Source organism: Acipenser ruthenus, chromosome 8 (genome assembly GCF_902713425.1).
Source record: "Acipenser ruthenus chromosome 8, fAciRut3.2 maternal haplotype, whole genome shotgun sequence".
Taxonomy (NCBI): domain Eukaryota; kingdom Metazoa; phylum Chordata; class Actinopteri; order Acipenseriformes; family Acipenseridae; genus Acipenser; species Acipenser ruthenus.
The window spans coordinates 24531958-24551392 of NC_081196.1; the positions used below are offsets into that span (position 1 = coordinate 24531958).

At 37.3% G+C, this 19435-nt stretch overlaps 1 protein-coding gene across 3 annotated transcripts in view; it reads left to right on the plus strand.

Annotated features, from left to right (window-relative positions):
- The first annotated feature begins 1308 nt into the window (after nucleotides 1-1308).
- LOC117407398 (integrin-linked protein kinase) overlaps nucleotides 1309-19435 on the plus strand; it is a 127973-nt gene continuing 109846 nt past the window's right edge. The window contains exons 1-3 of one of the 3 annotated variants that reach the window (XM_034012376.3): nucleotides 1309-1559; nucleotides 1664-1786; nucleotides 17373-17644. In XM_034012376.3, the coding sequence (XP_033868267.1) occupies nucleotides 17556-17644 (89 nt within the window). In that variant the 5' untranslated portion in view covers nucleotides 1309-1559; nucleotides 1664-1786; nucleotides 17373-17555. The remainder of the gene's footprint in view (nucleotides 1560-1663; nucleotides 1787-17372; nucleotides 17645-19435) is intronic. The other 2 variants (XM_034012375.3, XM_034012377.3) reach the window with 2 other exon arrangements.

Sequence of the window (19435 nt, forward strand, 5' to 3'; positions counted from 1 at the left end):
TCTAAAAAAATAAATAATAATAATACCAAAAAAGACGCGCTGCTTTGTCAACTATACCGCGAATAAGGAACCCTGGAATAAGTAACCAATATTCCAGGTGGTCAATGTCAATGCGCCGGGGCGAACAGGCAAGTGTGAAAAGCTCTCATTATGAAAACTAATCCACGTCTGAGAGGTTACTAGACGCTTTTGACCAACTCTGAGGATACCTGATTTTTACTCCCGTGCAAATCATGCTTTGAAGTCTGTTTCTGTTTCTTGTAGTGAGCGTTTAGGACAGGCCAAGGTTAGTAAAAAAGGATAGGACAATGATGCCATAGATGGGCAGAGCAAAGACAGGGGCGAGTGCCTGGAGCCCAGAAAGGGGATTGCATATATATATATATATATATATATATATATATATATATATATATATAGTATATATATATATATATATATATATATATATATATATAGTATATATATATATATATATATATAGTATATATCTATATATATATATATATATATATATATATATATAGTGATAATTTTGTAATGCATATAACTGCTACCGCCAAACAGTGTCTTCACTGGTTAATACTGTATATAGGTTAAACGTTCGTCTGATACCATGTGTTCAAGTCTTGTTTTAATTATATTTTTTAAAAATAATTGTAAGTTAATAAGTGAAATATGCAGGCAAAATGTGATTAAAAAAAAAAAAAAATCAGTATTTTTTATTAGTTTATTGCTCCCCATAGCCATTATGCTCATTAATGAAATCAGAATTGAAATATTGACTCTTTGGGGATTATTAGTACGTTCAAACGGAACCTTGAGGTCTATTTATTAGCTATATTTATTTTTTATTGCATTTATATATAGGTTTATACAAAATGATCGCAAAACACTGTAGATAGCAGAAAGAACAAACTAATACATTTAGCATATCACACATACGACTCACACTCAACCCATTTAAATACAGATTTAAACATTATACACATAATACAAAATGAGCAAATTTAAAGTTATATTAAACCCCGCTAAGATAAGAAAGCCATTTTATAAAAGTGGGTTTTTGTCTTGACTTGAAAAATGTAACGGTCCCAATAAAGTCCACACTTCCGACAAAGTACATTTTTTTCAAGAAAACGTAACATGACATAATTACAAAATCAATTTCAACTGTCACATAATCATAGATTGGTTCCTAAATTGTCTTACAAATTTAACATTTTACAAAAATGCGTTTCTCCTCTGTCTGTCCAATGCTTTTCTGTTACCCTCCACCCCTTGAGTGGGCTCCGATAATGGCGCCTGTAGTGATTACACGCATTGGAACATGGGATAGCATAATTGAACCATGGGATTGATTGTCCTATCCTTTTTAATATTATCCTTGGGACAGGCAGAGGCAGGGCTGCTGTTGTGAGTGATAATTTCTCATAACCGAGAAAGGAAGAGAATTTTTAGGATAGCAAATTGAGGGTGTGGACCTTGGGAGACGTAGTTAAGCATAACTCAAATCGCGAAGAATACCCGATCAACAAAAAGCTTATTGGTAACTGAAGGTAATATTTGCATCAATTCTTTTTATTGTTGTTTTGAATCGGGAGTCTGTCTTATGTTTTAAAATTTGATCGAGACGTTATTAACGCTGTTTGTTTTGGTTCAGAGGGGCCAGACTGTGGAGGTGGGATGAAAACTTTATAAACTTCTCCTGGGAAGATGATTTGTTGGGTTTGCGATTCTGCATAAAGCCGTAATGTGTGTTTTTTTTAACGGCTCGGGATAAATGGTAAATTACAATTTTATAAACTGCACAATCTGTTCAAAACCACATCCTGCCATTTCGAATGGGACGAAAGGTAGTGCCTCCCTATTTGAAAACATCCACCAATATTAATTACTAGCTGATAGATCAGTATTATTGATCTCTTGTGTCTCCTGGCATTATCAGACACACATGCTGGCGGAGGAAATAATTATAACATACATTTTGTATTGTTGTCAGCAGTAGGGTTAATTATATAAATTATCATGATTATTTTGCAAAATAACAGTATTAAATATTAATTTATAACAGAACCAAATCAGAATTATTAAACGAGTAGGCCAGTTTATTCTGCACAATTCAGTTTTTCCAGGTAATTTATATAAGTAATGCATTTAAAACATGTTTATGTTTTACCACATACAGTATGTATACTTAAGTTCAATAAATTTGAAGAGGGCACCAAGGCCACTGAACTTAAGGCCAAAGTGTAGGATGTTGTGTAATTTTGCTTAGGATTCATATATAAAGCTAATTATTGGCAACAGAAAGAAAGAAAGAAAGAAAGAAAGAAAAAGTTTTTTTTTTCTTGTCAACCAGCAGCCTAGATAGGGCTCCAGACTAACTTTTTACCTTGGGAGCCAGTGGCATAGGCCAACAAAAATTGGTTGCCGAATCTAATTGTTGGGTTCCACTTTAGGAGCAAGTTGGTTGCTACCATATTCAAAATGCAACAACTTGTTAAGACACTAAAGTGATACTAAAACAGTAACTTAATGTCTGTACTCACTTGTTTGTTGTCTGACTGTTGGTTATGTAAGCTACGCAGCTGATGACTGCAATGAACTCAACATTTTATATTTGAGATATTTTGCAAGTGTGTGTGGAATTGGTGACGGCTCCTCTAATTGTGTACAGTTGTAATATGGGAAATAACATGCTGCAGTTCGCATGCTCAGTGTTAGGCCCTGTCCACATTATGCCTTTAAACCGTATTAGTTCTGTCCACACTACGCAGCGTTTAATACCATACTCGAGAACCGGACTCCAGACCACCTCAGGAGGTAGTCTCGAGTCCGGTTCTAAATTAGATCGCATCAGGTAGTGCGTTTTGTCAGAAATGTGGACGCTGTAATACCGATCTACATTTGTGTATCCTCCAATATCCCAAAATGCTTTCTGATATGTTTTGGCACATGGACTTTACAAATACAGTACTTAGAACACAGGCGCTTGAAGGAGTTGAGAATGACTATCAATACTACTGTCACGTATAGGCTACAATTTGAGGCTTGTTGTAAAATAGTGGATCATGGGGCGACGTGATCAGATGCTGAAATCAAGGCACATTGATATCTGGAGCGATGAAATCGATCAAGAACATAAGAAAGTTTACAAACGAGAGGAGGCCATTCAGCCCATCTTGCTCGTTTGGTTGTTAGTAGCTTATTGATCCCAGAATCTCATCAAGCAGCTTCTTGAAGGATCCCAGGGTGTCAGCTTCAACATCATTACTCGGGAGTTGGTTCCAGACCCTCACAATTCTCTGTGTAAAAAAGTGCCTCCTATTTTCTGTTCTGAATGCCCCTTTATCTAATCTCCATTTGTGACCCCTGGTCCTTTTTTCTTTTTTCAAGTCAAAGAAGTCCCCCGGGTTGACATTGTCTATACCTTTTAGGATTTTGAATGTTTGAATCAGATCGCCGCGTAGTCTTCTTTGTTCAAGACTGAATAGATTCAATTCTTTTAGCCTGGCCTTTTAAACCTGGGATAATTCTGGTTGCTCTTCTTTGCACTCTTTCTAGAGCAGCAATATCCTTTTTGTAACGAGGTGACCAGAACTGAACACAGTATTCTAGGTGAGGTCTTACTAATGCATTGTAAAGTTTTAACATTACTTCCCTTGATTTAAATTCAACACTTCTCACAATATATCCGAGCATCTTGTTGGCCTTTTTTATAGCTTCCCCACATTGTCTAGATGAAGACATTTCTGAGTCAACATAAACTCCTAGGTCTTTCTCATAGTTCTCTTCTTCAATTTCAGTATCTCCCATATGATATTTATAATGCACATTTTTATTGCCCGCATGCAATACTTTACACTTTTTTCTATTACATTTCATTTGCCATGTCTGCCCAATTCTGAATGCTGTCTAGATCATTTTGAATGACCTTTGCTGCTTCAACAGTGTTTGCCACTCCTCCTATTTTTGTGTCGTCTGCAAATTTAACGAGTTTGCTTACTATACCAGAATCTAAATCATTAATATAGATTAGGAATAGCAGAGGACCTAATACTGATCCCTGTGGTACACCACTGGTTACCTCACTCCATTTTGAGGTTTCTCCTCTAATCAGTACTTTCTTTTTTCTACCTGTTAACCACTCCCTAATCCATGTGCATGCATTTCCTTGAATCCCTACTGCGTTCAGTTTGAGAATTAATCTTTTATGCAGGACTTTGTCAAAATCTTTCTGGAAATCTAAATAAACCATGTCGTATGCTTTGCAGTTATTCATTGTCAATGTTGCATCCTCAAAAAAGTCAAGTTGGTTAGTTAGACACGATCTCCCTTTCCTAAAACCATGCTGGCTGTCTCCCGGGATATTGTTACCATATAGGTAATTTTCCATTTTGGATCTTATTATAGTTTCCATAAGTTTACATATAATGGAAGTCAGGCTTATTGGTCTGTAGTTACCTGGTTCAGTTTTGTCTCCCTTTTTGTGGATCGGAATTACGTTTGCTATTTTCCAGTCTGTCGGTACAACCCCTGTGTCAAGAGACTGTTGCATGATCTTGGTTAGCGGTTTGTAAATAACTTCTTTCATTTCTTTGAGTACTATTGGGAGGATCTGATCCGGCCCAGGGGATTTGTTTATTTTAAGAGCTCCTAGTCCCTTTAACACTTCTGCCTCTGTTATGCTAAAGTTATTAAAATTGGATAGGAACAGGTCGGCATTTCGGGCATGTTGTCCGTGTCCTCTTTTGTAAAAACCTGTGAAAAGTAATCATTTAATATATTTGCTATTTTTTTTTTTTCTCTTAGACATTTAACCTCCTCTTTGAATGTTCTCTTGCTGTTATAATATTGGAAAAATATTTTGGAATTGGTTTTAGCCCCCTTAGCAATATTGATTTCTGTCTCTCCTTGGCCTTTCTAACTTTTTGACTTTGTAACTTTTTTTCCTTTTTGACTTGTGTTTGCAGTTCCAAGTACTCTTTCTGTGTACTTTGTTTTTGGTCCCTTTTTAAATGCTCTGTAAAGTGCCTTTTTTCGCTGAATATTTTTTTTAATTGATCTATTAAACCATTTTGGCCATTTTGTTTTAGATTTAGATTTGTCTACTTTTGGGATGTAATTGTTTTGTGCCTCTATTACTACTATTTTAATAAACAGCCATCCTTTTTCTGTGGATGTTTTCTCTATTTTACTCCAATCTACATCTGTTAGTCTCTCAACAACAAGTGGGACACAATCATGAAGTGGAACGAAATTTATTGGATATTTCAAACTTTTTTAACAAATAAAAAACTGAAAAATTGGGCGTGCAAAATTATTCAGCCCCTTTACTTTCAGTGCAGCAAACTCTCTCCAGAAGTTCAGTGAGGATCTCTGAATGATCCAATGTTGACCTAAATGACTAATGATGATAAATAGAATCCACCTGTGTGTAATCAAGTCTCCGTATAAATGCACCTGCACTGTGATAGTCTCAGAGGTCCGTTTAAAGCGCAGAGAGCATCATGAAGAACAAGGAACACACCAGGCAGGTCCGAGATACTGTTGTGGAGAAGTTTAAAGCCGGATTTGGATACAAAAAGATTTCCCAAGCTTTAAACATCCCAAGGAGCACTGTGCAAGCGATAATATTGAAATGGAAGGAGTATCAGACCACTGCAAATCTACCAAGACCTGGCCGTCCCTCTAAACTTTCAGCTCATACAAGGAGAAGACTGATCAGAGATGCAGCCAAGAGGCCCATGATCACTCTGGATGAACTGCAGAGATCTACAGCTGAGGTGGGAGACTCTGTCCATAGGACAACAATCAGTCGTATACTGCACAAATCTGGCCTTTATGGAAGAGTGGCAAGAAGAAAGCCATTTCTTAAAGATATCCATAAAAAGTGTCGTTTACAGTTTGCCACAAGCCACCTGGGAGACACACCAAACATGTGGAAGAAGGTGCTCTGGTCAGATGAAACCAAAATCGAACTTTTTGGCAACAATGCAAAACGTTATGTTTGGCGTAAAAGCAACACAGCTCATCACCCTGAACACACCATCCCCACTGTCAAACATGGTGGTGGCAGCATCATGGTTTGGGCCTGCTTTTCTTCAGCAGGGACAGGGAAGATGGTTAAAATTGATGGGAAGATGGATGGAGCCAAATACAGGACCATTCTGGAAGAAAACCTGATGGAGTCTGCAAAAGACCTGAGACTGGGACGGAGATTTGTCTTCCAACAAGACAATGATCCAAAACATAAAGCAAAATCTACAATGGAATGGTTCACAAATAAACATATCCAGGTGTTAGAATGGCCAAGTCAAAGTCCAGACCTGAATCCAATCGAGAATCTGTGGAAAGAACTGAAAACTGCTGTTCACCAATGCTCTCCATCCAACCTCACTGAGCTCGAGCTGTTTTGCAAGGAGGAATGGGCAAAAATTTCAGTCTCTCGATGTGCAAAACTGATAGAGACATACCCCAAGCGACTTACAGCTGTAATCGCAGCAAAAGGTGGCGCTACAAAGTATTAACTTAAGGGGGCTGAATAATTTTGCACGCCCAATTTTTCAGTTTTTTATTTGTTAAAAAAGTTTGAAATATCCAATAAATTTCGTTCCACTTCATGATTGTGTCCCACTTGTTGTTGATTCTTCACAAAAAATTACAGTTTCATATCTTTATGTTTGAAGCCTGAAATGTGGCAAAAGGTCGCAAAGTTCAAGGAGGTCGAATACTTTCGCAAGGCACTGTATGGCTTCTCCTTTTCTACACGCATTTCGAATGTCATTGTACAACAGATTATTTTGCTCAGCGTCTGAATTTGGCGGTCTATAGCATGCTCCTATTATTATGCCCTTTGAATTTGTGTCCATTATTCTGACCCATATTGATTCTGCATTGTTTTCTTTGTCCTGATTTTAACACCTGGGCTTCAAGACTATTTCTTATGTATAGCGCTACCCCTCCGCCTCTTCTGTCCTGCCTGTCTTTCCTATACAGTGTGTACCCACTAATATTATATTCGTCTCCATCACTCTCAGACAACCAAGTTTCCGTAACACCAATCACATCGTAGTTACTTGTTAGTGCAGTAGCTTCAAGTTCTAACATTTTGTTTCTGAGAGTTCTAGCATTAAGATAAATACATTTAATAGTGGTCTTACCTGAGTTGTTGCCCTTGTTTTGATGTGGTCTCCCTTCTGTTTTTTTGTTTTCTCCCCCCTTCCTTTCTAGTTTAAATGCTTCTGGACCTCTTGAAGGATCCTTTCTCTGAGTAGATTGGTACCCTTTCTGTTTAAGTGCAGTCCGTCCCACCTGGATAGAAAGTCCTTGTTGTAGAATGTGCTCCAATGTTCAAGAAAGGTGAAGCCTTCCTGTGTGCACCACGATTTCAGCCATGCATTTTGATTTTGTATTTCCAGCTGTCCATATGGTCCTTTGCAAGGTGCCGGCAGTATCCCAGAAAATACCACAGTTTTGGTCTTGTCTTTTAATTTCCTTCCTAGCTCTCTGAATTTTGTTTTGCAGGGATCTTGGCCTGTCTCTTCCAATGTTGTTTGTACCGATGTGGACAACTACTACCGGGTCGTCTCCTGTTCGTTCTAGGAGCCTGTCCACATTCTCAGTGATGTGTTTGACAGAGGCTCCAGGAAGGCAGCACACTGTTGTAGTAAGGGGGTCCAAACTGTGAACTGAACTTGCTGTGTTTCTCAATATGGAGTCCCCAACAATCATGGCCTTCCTTCTTTTTGCTGCCTGGCCAGCACTGTTTATAGGGTCCTGGATGTTGTTTCTTTCATTCTCTTGATGTTGGTTTTGGTCATCTAAATGTTGAAGTGGCTCAAATTTGTTGGAATTCTGGATTTCTGGTGGTTGTGCTTGACGAAGTTTCTTTTTCTCCCTGCTTCTGCCTATCTGAACCCAGCTGTTTCGACTCTCTTCCATCTCCGTGGTGGCTTTCAGTCTGCTAGGGGTGCAGACTTCCATGAATTGTGGGTGTGTCAGCTCCTCAAGCTCCTGTTGTTGTCTCATTTCCTCCAGCTCCTTTTCTAGCAGGCTTAATCGCTGAAGCAAGTCCTGGATCGTGCAGCACTTTACACAAACTTGGTTGAGCTCTGTTGGATTTTCTCGGATTTCCCACATTATGCAGTTGTCACAGATTACTGGCATTTTTTTTTTTTTTAAGTTTAGTTCAGCTTCTGCAGCTGTCAACCTGCTTTCTAACTGCGTTGTACTTGTCCACTCGTACTTCTCGCACAATGTCGCTTCCACACGCTGTCGCTGGGAAGCCTGGCTGCCTTTGTTTGTGTTTGTGCTGCGGGCTCCGCCCCTCCCCCGTGTCCCAGAACGGCGACGAATTTGAATCAGCTGCTCAGAGTTTCAGCTTGTTATCAGAAAAATACACGCAGCTGTAAGGCTTTAAGCTGCAATGTTTTCTGATTAAAGCAACTCCAGCTTTAATTTAAAGATGCAATTCCTCCTTTCTGCTTCTAACTGCGTTGTACTTGTCCACTCGAACTTCTCCCACGATGTCGCTTCCACACGCTGCATCCACAGTAAGAAAACTATTTAACTTTAGTCTTAAGTTGTAACACATTCCAGTCATTAGCTGCAGCAAACTGAAATGAGCTATGACCAGAGACTGTAGAAAGCTGAGGTAGGATTAGTTTAATAAATTCATCTAATCTTAAATTATAATATAACAATGAAATGTGTAACAAATTATGCAAATAAATAGGGGTTATACCAAGCAAAGATCTGTAAATGAATAAATACCAATGGGTCAGGCGCCTCGTATATAAAGAGGGCCATTTGATCAAAGAATAAAGATGTCAGTGGTGAGTATGATAAGGCACTCCAGTCACAAATCTTATCACTGAATGGTGCAAGACATCAAGCCTCCTAAGAGTGATTCTGGAGGCCATTTTATAAATGACATCACCATAATCAAGAATGGGGAGAACCGACGTCTGAACTAGAATGTACTTCGTAGAATGAGTAGGTTAAAACAAGATTTGTTGCGATATAAAAAAAACAAGTCTAGACTTAACTCTTAACACACATATTGACAATCTACAAGTTAAAGTTAATGCACTATCCAGCCGTATACCAAGATATTTATTATTTATTAGCAGACACCCTTATCCAGGACGACTTACAATTGTTACAAGATATTACATTATTTTTACATACAATTACCCATTTATACAGTTGGGTTTTTACTGGAGCAATCTAGGTAAAGTACCTTGCTCAATAAGTTGTGATTTGCCCCAGTTCAATCTTAAGAGTTAGAATTTTAGTCACCATTCCAAACACCACTGCAATTTTTCTTTTCTATTTAACATCATAAATTTAGTTTTGCTAGTGCTTACAAAAGATGTAAATCAGAAAGAGCCTTTTGGACACTATCAAAACTATGCTGCAGATCAGCCATTACTGAGGACATGAAAGAGCCTACTGAATATAAAATTGTGTCATCCACATAAAGATGGATAAAAGAGCACCTATTACCTGAGCCACATTATGTATATAAATGGAAAAGAGGAGGACCTGAAATGGAGCCCTGTGGGACTCCCTTTGTAACTGTAAGAGATTGAGACAAATCTGTCTGATTTTACACACTGAACCCGATTAGAAAAATAATTCTGAAACCATGCAAGAGAGTCCTTAATGAAATCAATACCACTCAACCTTTTCAAAAGAATGGCATGATCAACAGTGTCAAATGCCGTTGATAGGTCTATAAAGATAGCAGCACATGTTTACTTATTATCAAGGGCTGTTGTGATATAATTTAAAACTTTCAAAGCTGCTGTGATGCACCCGTGCCCGGAACGAAAACAAAATTGCATATCCGATATAATATTGTTACTGTCTAAAAAAAGAACTTAACTGCTTGTTAACAATTATTTCCATAACTTTGGATAAACAAGGCAAGACAGAGAATAGCCTATAGCAATTTGGATCTGACCTGTCACCTCCCTTAAAGAGATAGACAAAGGCATAAAAATGATATCGGCTGCTGATTTAAAAAAAAAAAAAAAAATGGATCAATTTCATCACATCCTGCTGACTTTTTAGGATCTATTTTAAGTAACTCATCTAGCACCTCTGCTTTTTTTTGCAAAGCTAGAAGGACAAGGAGAAATATCTATATTGTCAGGCTTAAATAAATCTCAGTTAACAGTATTGTCTTATCAAACATGTGTCCTGCTTTAATACAGATGCATGTATTAAAGAAGATGCAGCGCACTGCAATTTCAATAGCGAAAGACAACATTGGTGTATTGGCGTTAACAAAGAAAATGTTTTTCATCTTGATATGGTTACACTTCGTAATACAGTCTCTAGTTGCTGTAGCTGAAAGGGCACTGCGGCCATAATGACTGCGAATAGACAAACACTTTGAGGTGCATGCCCGTCGTTCCTTTTGAGCCATATATATATATTAGTACTGTGCAAAAGTTTTAGGCAGGTGTGAAAAAAATGCTGTAAAGTAAGAATGCTTTCAAAAATAGACATGTTAATAGATTATATTTATCAATTAACTAAATGCAAAGTGAGTGAACAGAAGAAAAATCTAAATCAAATCCATATTTGGTGTGACCACCCTTTGCCTTCAAAACAGCATCAATTCTTCTAGGTACACAGTACTGTGTATATATATATATATATATATACACACACACACAGTATATATATATAAAATAAAATTAGGGGTGGGCAATGATATGAAAATTGTATACCGATATCAATAATATCAAAGTCTTCCAAAAACAGAAATATAGTAACACAATTGTAAAATGAAACATATATACACATAGACGTATTTACATAAGAAAAGCAATAACTTACTTTAACTTAGTGGTGCTTTGCTTCACAGTATCCATGGAGAAAAACAAGGTCTTGTTATATTGTTTTACTATTCCATCATCAGCCTCCTCAAAACCAAAATATTTATAAACTGCACTGCGCACAGACTTTCTAGCCAATCCAGAAGTAATTTAATCTTCTCCTCGTATAAATGCTGACTCACGACACATCGGAATGTATTAAGTACGGTGTCATACTGAATGTTGCATTATTTTGAGATGTTTTTCGATGTTTTAAAAGTACATCTCATTTATAATACCGAAGTTCACATTTTAAAAATACATTAATAATAGCATAAGTAATCACATGGACAAAATGCAACGAACCACTGACGCATGCGCATATATCAAAATAATCCCAATAATCAGACTTGTAGGACTCGAGTCCGGGAGTCGGACTCGAGTCGCATTTCATGACTCGGACTCAGACTCAAGTCATGGCTGCAGAAGATTTGGAATCGAACTTGTGTGTCTCACTCGAATGTTTGAGCTCTGTGGCTCGGAGATATTAATGACGAGTCATTTTTTTTATTTTCTATTTTCTATTACAATATTACAGTTACTAGGACATTGCACAATAAAAACCCACCCAATGAAACATTATCCAATCACTGGTTAGCCCTGTTGTCTTTGCAGCCAATCATAGTAAGAAGAAATTGGTAGCGCGTAAGGTTGTAGCGTAAACACCCCCACACAAGTCCAACTAGCTGTCATTGTATTACAGTCTTATTACAAGTGCAAATGCAATGAAAGTGAAACATAACGTTTCTGTTTTGCAAAACAGATAATAAAAATAATACTAAATTTACTATTTAAGAACAGCATATATACAGTTCTGGCAATGTCTAAATCTGATTGCCAGATTTTACCTGAATTGAAGTCAAAGTCAGAGGTGAAAGTAACTTAAATTTCTTACCGGTGTAGTATTATTTTCAGGTATGCATTTAAAAGTGGTACTCGGCGCACTGCGCTTGCTCACGCATGCCTAAACAACTTCCACTAAGAAAGCAAGTAAGCGCCAATTCAAATCTGGTTATACTATTTTCATGCTTTAACTTTTTTTTTTAATTGAATTGATCATATTTTTTACGTCGTTTTTAATATAATTTATCGTATTTTTCCACCATTATGACAATAGTATGTGAATATTTATTATATGCAATACATTGGGTCTTGTACATTTTTTTTTATTTGCGCAACTTTGCGGTGGACTTCTCGTGAATTGCTTTTCCTTTTTAGAGAAATTGATTGTCTGTTTCCAGTTTAAAAACGGGGCTTTCATTTTTGATATACTGTGAAATTAGTGTTTATTTGAAATTAGTATTTATTATTATTTTTGTAGTAGGTTTTATTTTTTAATGGGAATACTGTAAAGTCAACGTGAATTGATTAACCATTTCCACAGTTTTTCCGTTGTTTTTTGGCTATCCACCGATTTTCATTTTTTTGTATCGGGGGTGTTTTATTGGGTTTTATCGGTTAAAAACGAAAATCAGAAGCCCTATGTATAATTAATGGTAAATGTACCTCTTTTTGACAATAGGAAAAAAACCCATCAGATCGCAATTGATTGCACATGTACCAAAATCTGACAGTGTACCACTTTCTGACATTACACAGGTCACGTTTCAGTATGCATACCACATTCTGACGATGCACCACTTTCTAACACTACACCGGCTCTATAGTTTAAATCATGGCTTCTATCAAAGTGAAAAACAACGTCCACAAACTTGAACTTGAAGCTTAAATTTTAGGTACATTCAAACAGTATTCCAATTCCAAAAGAAAAGATAGTGACAGACAAGTTGAAAAAGGCATGCAGATAGAATAATCTAGCTAGAAAAAATAAATAATTTTTTTTAATTATTTGTATTATTTGTGCATTTTTCAGATGGATATCAGACAACGTCCCTTGTAAACTGTTCCCCCACTACTACCACTAGTTTAATGAAAATTGATTTGAGTTTGTTTCAAAGTCTCAGACTTGAGACTCTAAGTCAAGGACTCGTGACTCGGACTCAACACTCGGGACACTGAGGTTTGAGGACTCGACTTCAAGTCTGATATACAGTATACACCACTTACACCGTACAGGGTTATTTCGGGCAGCTGTTTAAATCGGACCAATCTCGTTTTGCCATTCTTATTGATTTCAATAACAAAGACATAGTTTCTACCGTGTTAAACACCGTATATTTTGGGCAAACTTAGCTGTTTTCACCTCGTTACCTTGCCACTCACATAAATTTGTATACAAAAGGCAGCACTTTACTGCAGTATAATCTTAACAGATCGATCAATCAGCTATTTGCACCTCGTTACTGAGCGATTACCCCAGTACTGTACCTTGGCTATTTAATCCCTGTACGCAGTGTCAGGTTTGAAAAAACAGCACTGATTACAACAGCAAGCATGGCTGGAAAGAGAAAAGAGATGAGCATCAGCGCGAAAGTTCAGTGGAAATAAAATGTCTCTGTTTGATACTGTGCGCTTGCTAAAGCATGCTTGGAACTCTGTCAGTCAGCAAACAATGCAACAGTGTTCGCGCTAGGCCGCGCCATTTCGCCAATGGCCCCTGAAATAAAAAAATGTCCCACTGAATTTCTCTTAAAGCGCCCATATGTCCCCCTTCCCAGACGCAATACCAATAAACAGTATTATAAATCACACACTTAAGGATTAGACACACAAATATCTTTATAGTGAAAGTAACTTATTTTTGTTAAATATAACATTCAACCTCCCCTTCTCCCCGTCTAAAAATGGTTTGATCCAGGATTGACAGTAACGTGCCAAAATGGTTTAATAGATCAATTAAAAAAATATATTCTGCAAAAAAAGGCACTTTTCAGAGCGTTTAAAAGGGACCAAAAACAAAGTACACAGAAAGAGTACTTGGAACTGCAAACACAAGTCAAAAAGGAAGTTAGAAAGGCCAAGAGAGAGATAGAAATCAGTATTGCTAAGGGGGCTAAAACCAATTCCAAAATGTTTTTCCAATATTATAACAGCAAGAGAACATTCAAAGAGGAGGTTAAATGCCTAAGAGACACAAATGGCAAAATCATAGACGAAGAATAAAAAATAGCAAATATATTAAATGATTACTTTTCACAGGTTTTTACAAAGGAGGACACGGACAACATGCCCCACATGTCGACCTGTTCCTATCCAATTTTGAATAACTTCAGCATAATAGAGGCAGAAGTGTTACAGGGACTAGGAGCTCTTAAAATAAACTAATCCCCTGGGCCGGATGAGATCCTCCCAATAGTACTCAAAGAAATGAAAGAAGTTATTTACAAACCGCTAACCAAGATCGTGCAACAGTCTCTTGACACAGGGGTTGTACCGACAGACTGGAAAATTGCAAACGTAATACCGATCCACAAAAAGGGAGACAAAACCGAACCAGGTAACTACAGACCAATAAGCCTGACTTCTATTATATGTAATCTTATGGAAACTATAATAAGATCTAAAATGGAAAATTACCTATATGGTAACAATATCCAGGGAGACAGTCAGCATGGTTTTGGAAAGGGAGATTGTGACTTTTTTGAGGATGCAACATTGACAATTGATGATTGCAAAGCATACAACATGGTTTATTTAGATTTCCAGAAAGCTTTTGACAAAGTCCTGCATAAAAGATTAATTCTCAAACTGAACACAATAGGGATTCAAGGAAATGCATGCACATGGATTAGGGAGTGGTTAACCGGTATTAAACAGAAAGTACGGATTAGAGGAGAAACCTCAAAATGGAGTGAGGTAACCAGTGGTGTACCACAAGAATCAGTATTAGGTCCTCTGCTGTTCCTAATCTACATTAATGATTTAGATTCTGGTACAGTAAGCAAACTTGTTCAATTTGCAGACAACACAAAAACAGGACGAGTGGCAAACACTGTTGCAGCAGCAAAGGTCATTCAAAATGATCTAGACAGCATTCAGAACTGGGCAAACACATGGTAAATGACATTTAATAGAGAAAAGTGTGAAGTATTGCATGCAGGCAATAAAAATGTGCATTCTAAATATCATATGGGAGAAATTGAAGAAGAGAGCTATGAAAAAGACCTGCTCGGATATATTGTGAGAAGTGTTGAATTTAAATCAAGGGAAGTAATGTTAAAACTTTACAATGCATTAGTAAGACCTCACCTAGAATATTGTGTTCAGTTCTGGTCACCTCGTTACAAAAAGGATATTGCTGCTCTAGAAAGAGTGCAAAGAAGAGCAACTAGATTATCCCGGGTTTAAAAGGCATGTCGTATGTAGACAGGCTAAAAGAATTGAACCTATTCAGTCTTGAACAAAGAAGACTGCAGCGATCCGATTCAAACATTCAAAATCCTACAAGGTATAGACAATGTAGACCCAGGGGACTTTTTTGACCTGAAAAAAGAAACAAGGACCAGGGGTCACAAATGGAGATTAAATAAAGGGGCATTCAGAACAGAAAATAGGAGGCACTTTTTTACACAGAGAATTGTCAGGGTCTGGAACCAACTCCTTGGTAATGTTGCTGAAGCTGACACCCTGGGATCCTTCAAGAAGCTGCTTGATGAGATTCTGGGATCAATAAGCTACTAACAACCAAACGAGCAAGATGGTCTGAACGGCCTCCTCTCGTTTGTAAACTTTCTTATGTTCTTAAGTGCTCGATCTTTGTAACACGTCAATTAAATATTGTTACTAAGAGAACTAATCAACCCAGATAAACATTAATTTATCAATTATTGAATTATTCCTACAGTCCTATATATATATATACATACATACATACATACATACATACATACATACATACATTCAGTCGCCACTGCTTGAATGGGCACATTTGCGTTAATGTGATTCTCCCACAGTAAGTATAAACCGTATAAACTTGGTTGTATTTTCGTCAGCACTCTCCTCCTCAACTACAGAAAACCCAGCTTTTTTGAAGCAACGTTTCATTGTTTGCTGACTGACAGAGTTCCAAGCATGCTTTAGCAAACACACAGCATCTGACAGAGACATTTGATTTACACACTGAATTTTCGTGTTGATGCATGTTGGTTTTGTCTTTCCAGCCATGCTTGCTGTTGCAGTCAGTGCTGTTTATTCAAACTGTAAACCCAACACTGCATACAGGGATTAAATACAGTACAGTAAAGTGCTGCCTTTTTATTGATTTAATAAAATTACATAATTCGTGCTGGGAGAAATATTCAAACAAATATTTCTGACATGTATTTGCATACAAAAATCATGTGTTCGTATTCGCTAGAAATGACAAAAATACCTTGCACTTATTTAACGCCTCACCAGAAGTTGAGACGAACATAAGATTTTCATGTTCTGATATTCACTCATATTTTAAATATTTATTCGGATATTAATTCGTTTTCAAAAAGTAATAAAAGCCATTGTATTGCTCAGAACGCAGACAGAGACAGCATAGCAGCAGGGGCAGGGGGCGTGGCCATTACCCTGTGTTGTGTGTGTGTGTGTGTGTGTGTGTGTGTGTGTGTGTGTGTGTGCTTTTATTTTACAGCAAGACGTTACACTATGTAACATGTTAAAGTAAAAAAAAAATAAAGTAGCCCAGGAGTTAAGAATAATATATTAGCCTACAAAAAGCACATAGTATACTACAAAAAACAACTGTACCAAATATGGACTGTGTACTCTGGGCTACCAAACAATGTAAAACGTGTGGGTGGCATTACTACCTTACCTAGACTGCTTGTTGGCTTATCCCTAAATAGATAATAGTCTCTGCGCTTCAATACATTTTGAAGTACCGCAGAACTGGATTGCTCATTAAATGATTTGTATATCAGAGGATCATTTAAGGCATCTATTGTGTAGCAGTGTGAGCCATTCCAGGTTTTCCTCTGAGCCCTAATTGTAGTGCTGGGATATTTAAATGTTTGCTCAAACATTACTTGTAATCAGCGACAAAAATTACCACATTTGTAGTTAATCCTTTTACAGAATGTCTAAATAACTATCAAAGATTTTCCACACACACATTGTCAAATGCACAGCAGAGTGCTTTGTTTAGAAAGTAATTTTAATGGCGTACCAGGTTCATATTTACTGATGGAATATGGTTCTAATGTTGTTGTTATGTGTTTTTTTTGTAAATTTAAAATGAAAGAATACATGAACATATAAAACTGTTTGTCCCTGCACTTATTAATTGTGTCTAATTAAGTTCAGGAGGCGCTAATCAAGCTAAAAGCTGGAATTGCTCAAAGTGCAAGTCTTAAATGACACATATGAATATTTGAAGAGCCGACTGTTATAGGTTAGTCCAATCAACACAGGGATTATACTTTCTGGTAGACATTTTATCTGGTTAGCATTTTATAGCTTGATTTAAGTGCAAGTCTTTAACGTAGCAATCAAGTAACATCCCTGGACCACTTGAGCTGGACTCCTGTGACCTATTCTAAGAACCTAATTTAGCTTTGTTTTTTATATCGGTGATGTTTTGTATAGAGACTGTTCCAAGACAATTGGTGGCCTCACTGTGGGACACTGCTGGATGGATGGTACACTCCAGCTGAAGTTTGGATTAATGCAAAGTGAACCTTGCCTGAAGACGACCTTTGCTTGAGCCCTGTAGGAACAAGCCCAACCGATCTCGGCTAGAACGAGGAGTAGCTCTACAGAGAGGGAAAGATGGACGATATCTTCACACAGTGCCGGGAAGGGAATGCCGTGGCTGTACGGCTGTGGCTTGACAACACAGAGAATGACCTCAACCAAGGGTAAGTAGTGCCAAGTTTCTGGGTGTTGGGCAAGTACAATGTGGAAGGCACAAATGGGGAGTTTTTATAGTGGAGGTGCTTATTCAAATTGAGATGAAACTTGGTTAGTATTCTTTAGCTAGAATATCAGAATCCGGGGATATTGGGAGGTACCTTTCCATCCATCTTTATCTGTTACACTAATATTGGCACATCATTATAGAGTACCTCCTAAATGGGTTTCTGCAATGGTGACTATATAATTTTTAGTGGTACCAGTACTGTAAAAAATGGATAACATTTTGGGGTACTTAGTCTTGTGAGATGGCTTGCTTAGTGAAGTAATTGCGTATATTTTAGCATGTATCTGTTTAGGGATAACAATATATTTATTAAGGAACCGGTCTGGGTGAGGGAAAACGGGCAACAAATATCCCCACCCCAACCACCGTACATCGAGTCAATGTACGGTGCATACCAGACTTGTAGTAGAGTCCTCAAACCTTGAGTCCGAGTCCGAGTCACTATCATTCGAGTTCGAGTAACGAGTCCTTGACTTCGAGTCTCGATTCCGAGTCCTTGAAACAAACTCAAATCAATTTTCTAGTGGTAGTAGTGGGGGAACAGTTTACCTAACAGACGTTGTTTGATATCATAAGAACATAAGAACTCTCTGGTTTAATTTTCACAGGTTTTCACAAAGATGGACACGGACATGCCCCACATGTCGACCTGTTCCTATCCAATTTTAAATAACTTGCTCCAACAGTGTTTGCCACTCCTCCTGTTTTTGTGTTGTCTGCAAATTGAACAAGTTTGCTTACTGTACCAGAATCTAAATCATTAATGTAGATTAGGAATAGCAGAGGACCTAATACTGATTCTTGTGGTACACCACTGGTTACCTCACTCCATTTTGAGGTTTCTCCTCTAATCAGTACTTTCTTGTTTCTAGATGGTAACCACTCCCTAATCCATGTGCATGCATTTCCTTGAATCCCTACTATGTTCAGTTTGAGAATTAATCTTTTATGCAGGACTTTGTCAAAAGCTTTCTGGAAATCTAAATAAACCATGTTGTATGCTTTGCAATTATCAATTGTCAATGTTGCATCCTCAAAAAAGTCAAGCAGGTTAGTTAGACACGATCTCCCTTTCCTAAAACCATGCTGACTGTCTCCCAGGATATTGTTACCATATAGGTAATTTTCCATTTTAGATCTTATTATAGTTTACATAGAATAGAAGTCAGGCTTATTGGTCTGTAGTTACCTGGTTCGGTTTTGTCTCCCTTTTTGTGGATCGGTATTACGTTTGCAATTTTCCAGTCTGTCGGTACAACCCCTGTGTCAAGAGACTGTTGCATGATCTTGGTTAGCAGTTTGTAAATAACTTCTTTCATTTCTTTGAGTACCATTGGGAGGATCTCATCCGGTAATCATTAGTAATATTTATAAAAGTAATCATTTAATATATTTACTATTTTTTTTTTTCTTCGTCTATGATTTTGCCATTTGTGTCTCTTTAGACATTTAACCTCCTCTCTGAATGTTCTCTTGCTGTTATAAAATTGGAAAAAAATTTTGGAAATGGTTTTAGCCCCCTTAGCAATATTGATTTTTATCTCTCTTGGCCTTTCTAACTTCCTTTTTGACTTGTGTTTGCAGTCAAAAAGGAAGAATGCACAAATCAAAATACAAAAATAAATGATTTCGATTCATTGTTTCTAGCTAGAGTATTCTATTTGCATGCCTTTCAACTTTTATGTCACAATCTTCTTTTCTTTTGGATGGAATTGGAATACAGTTTGAA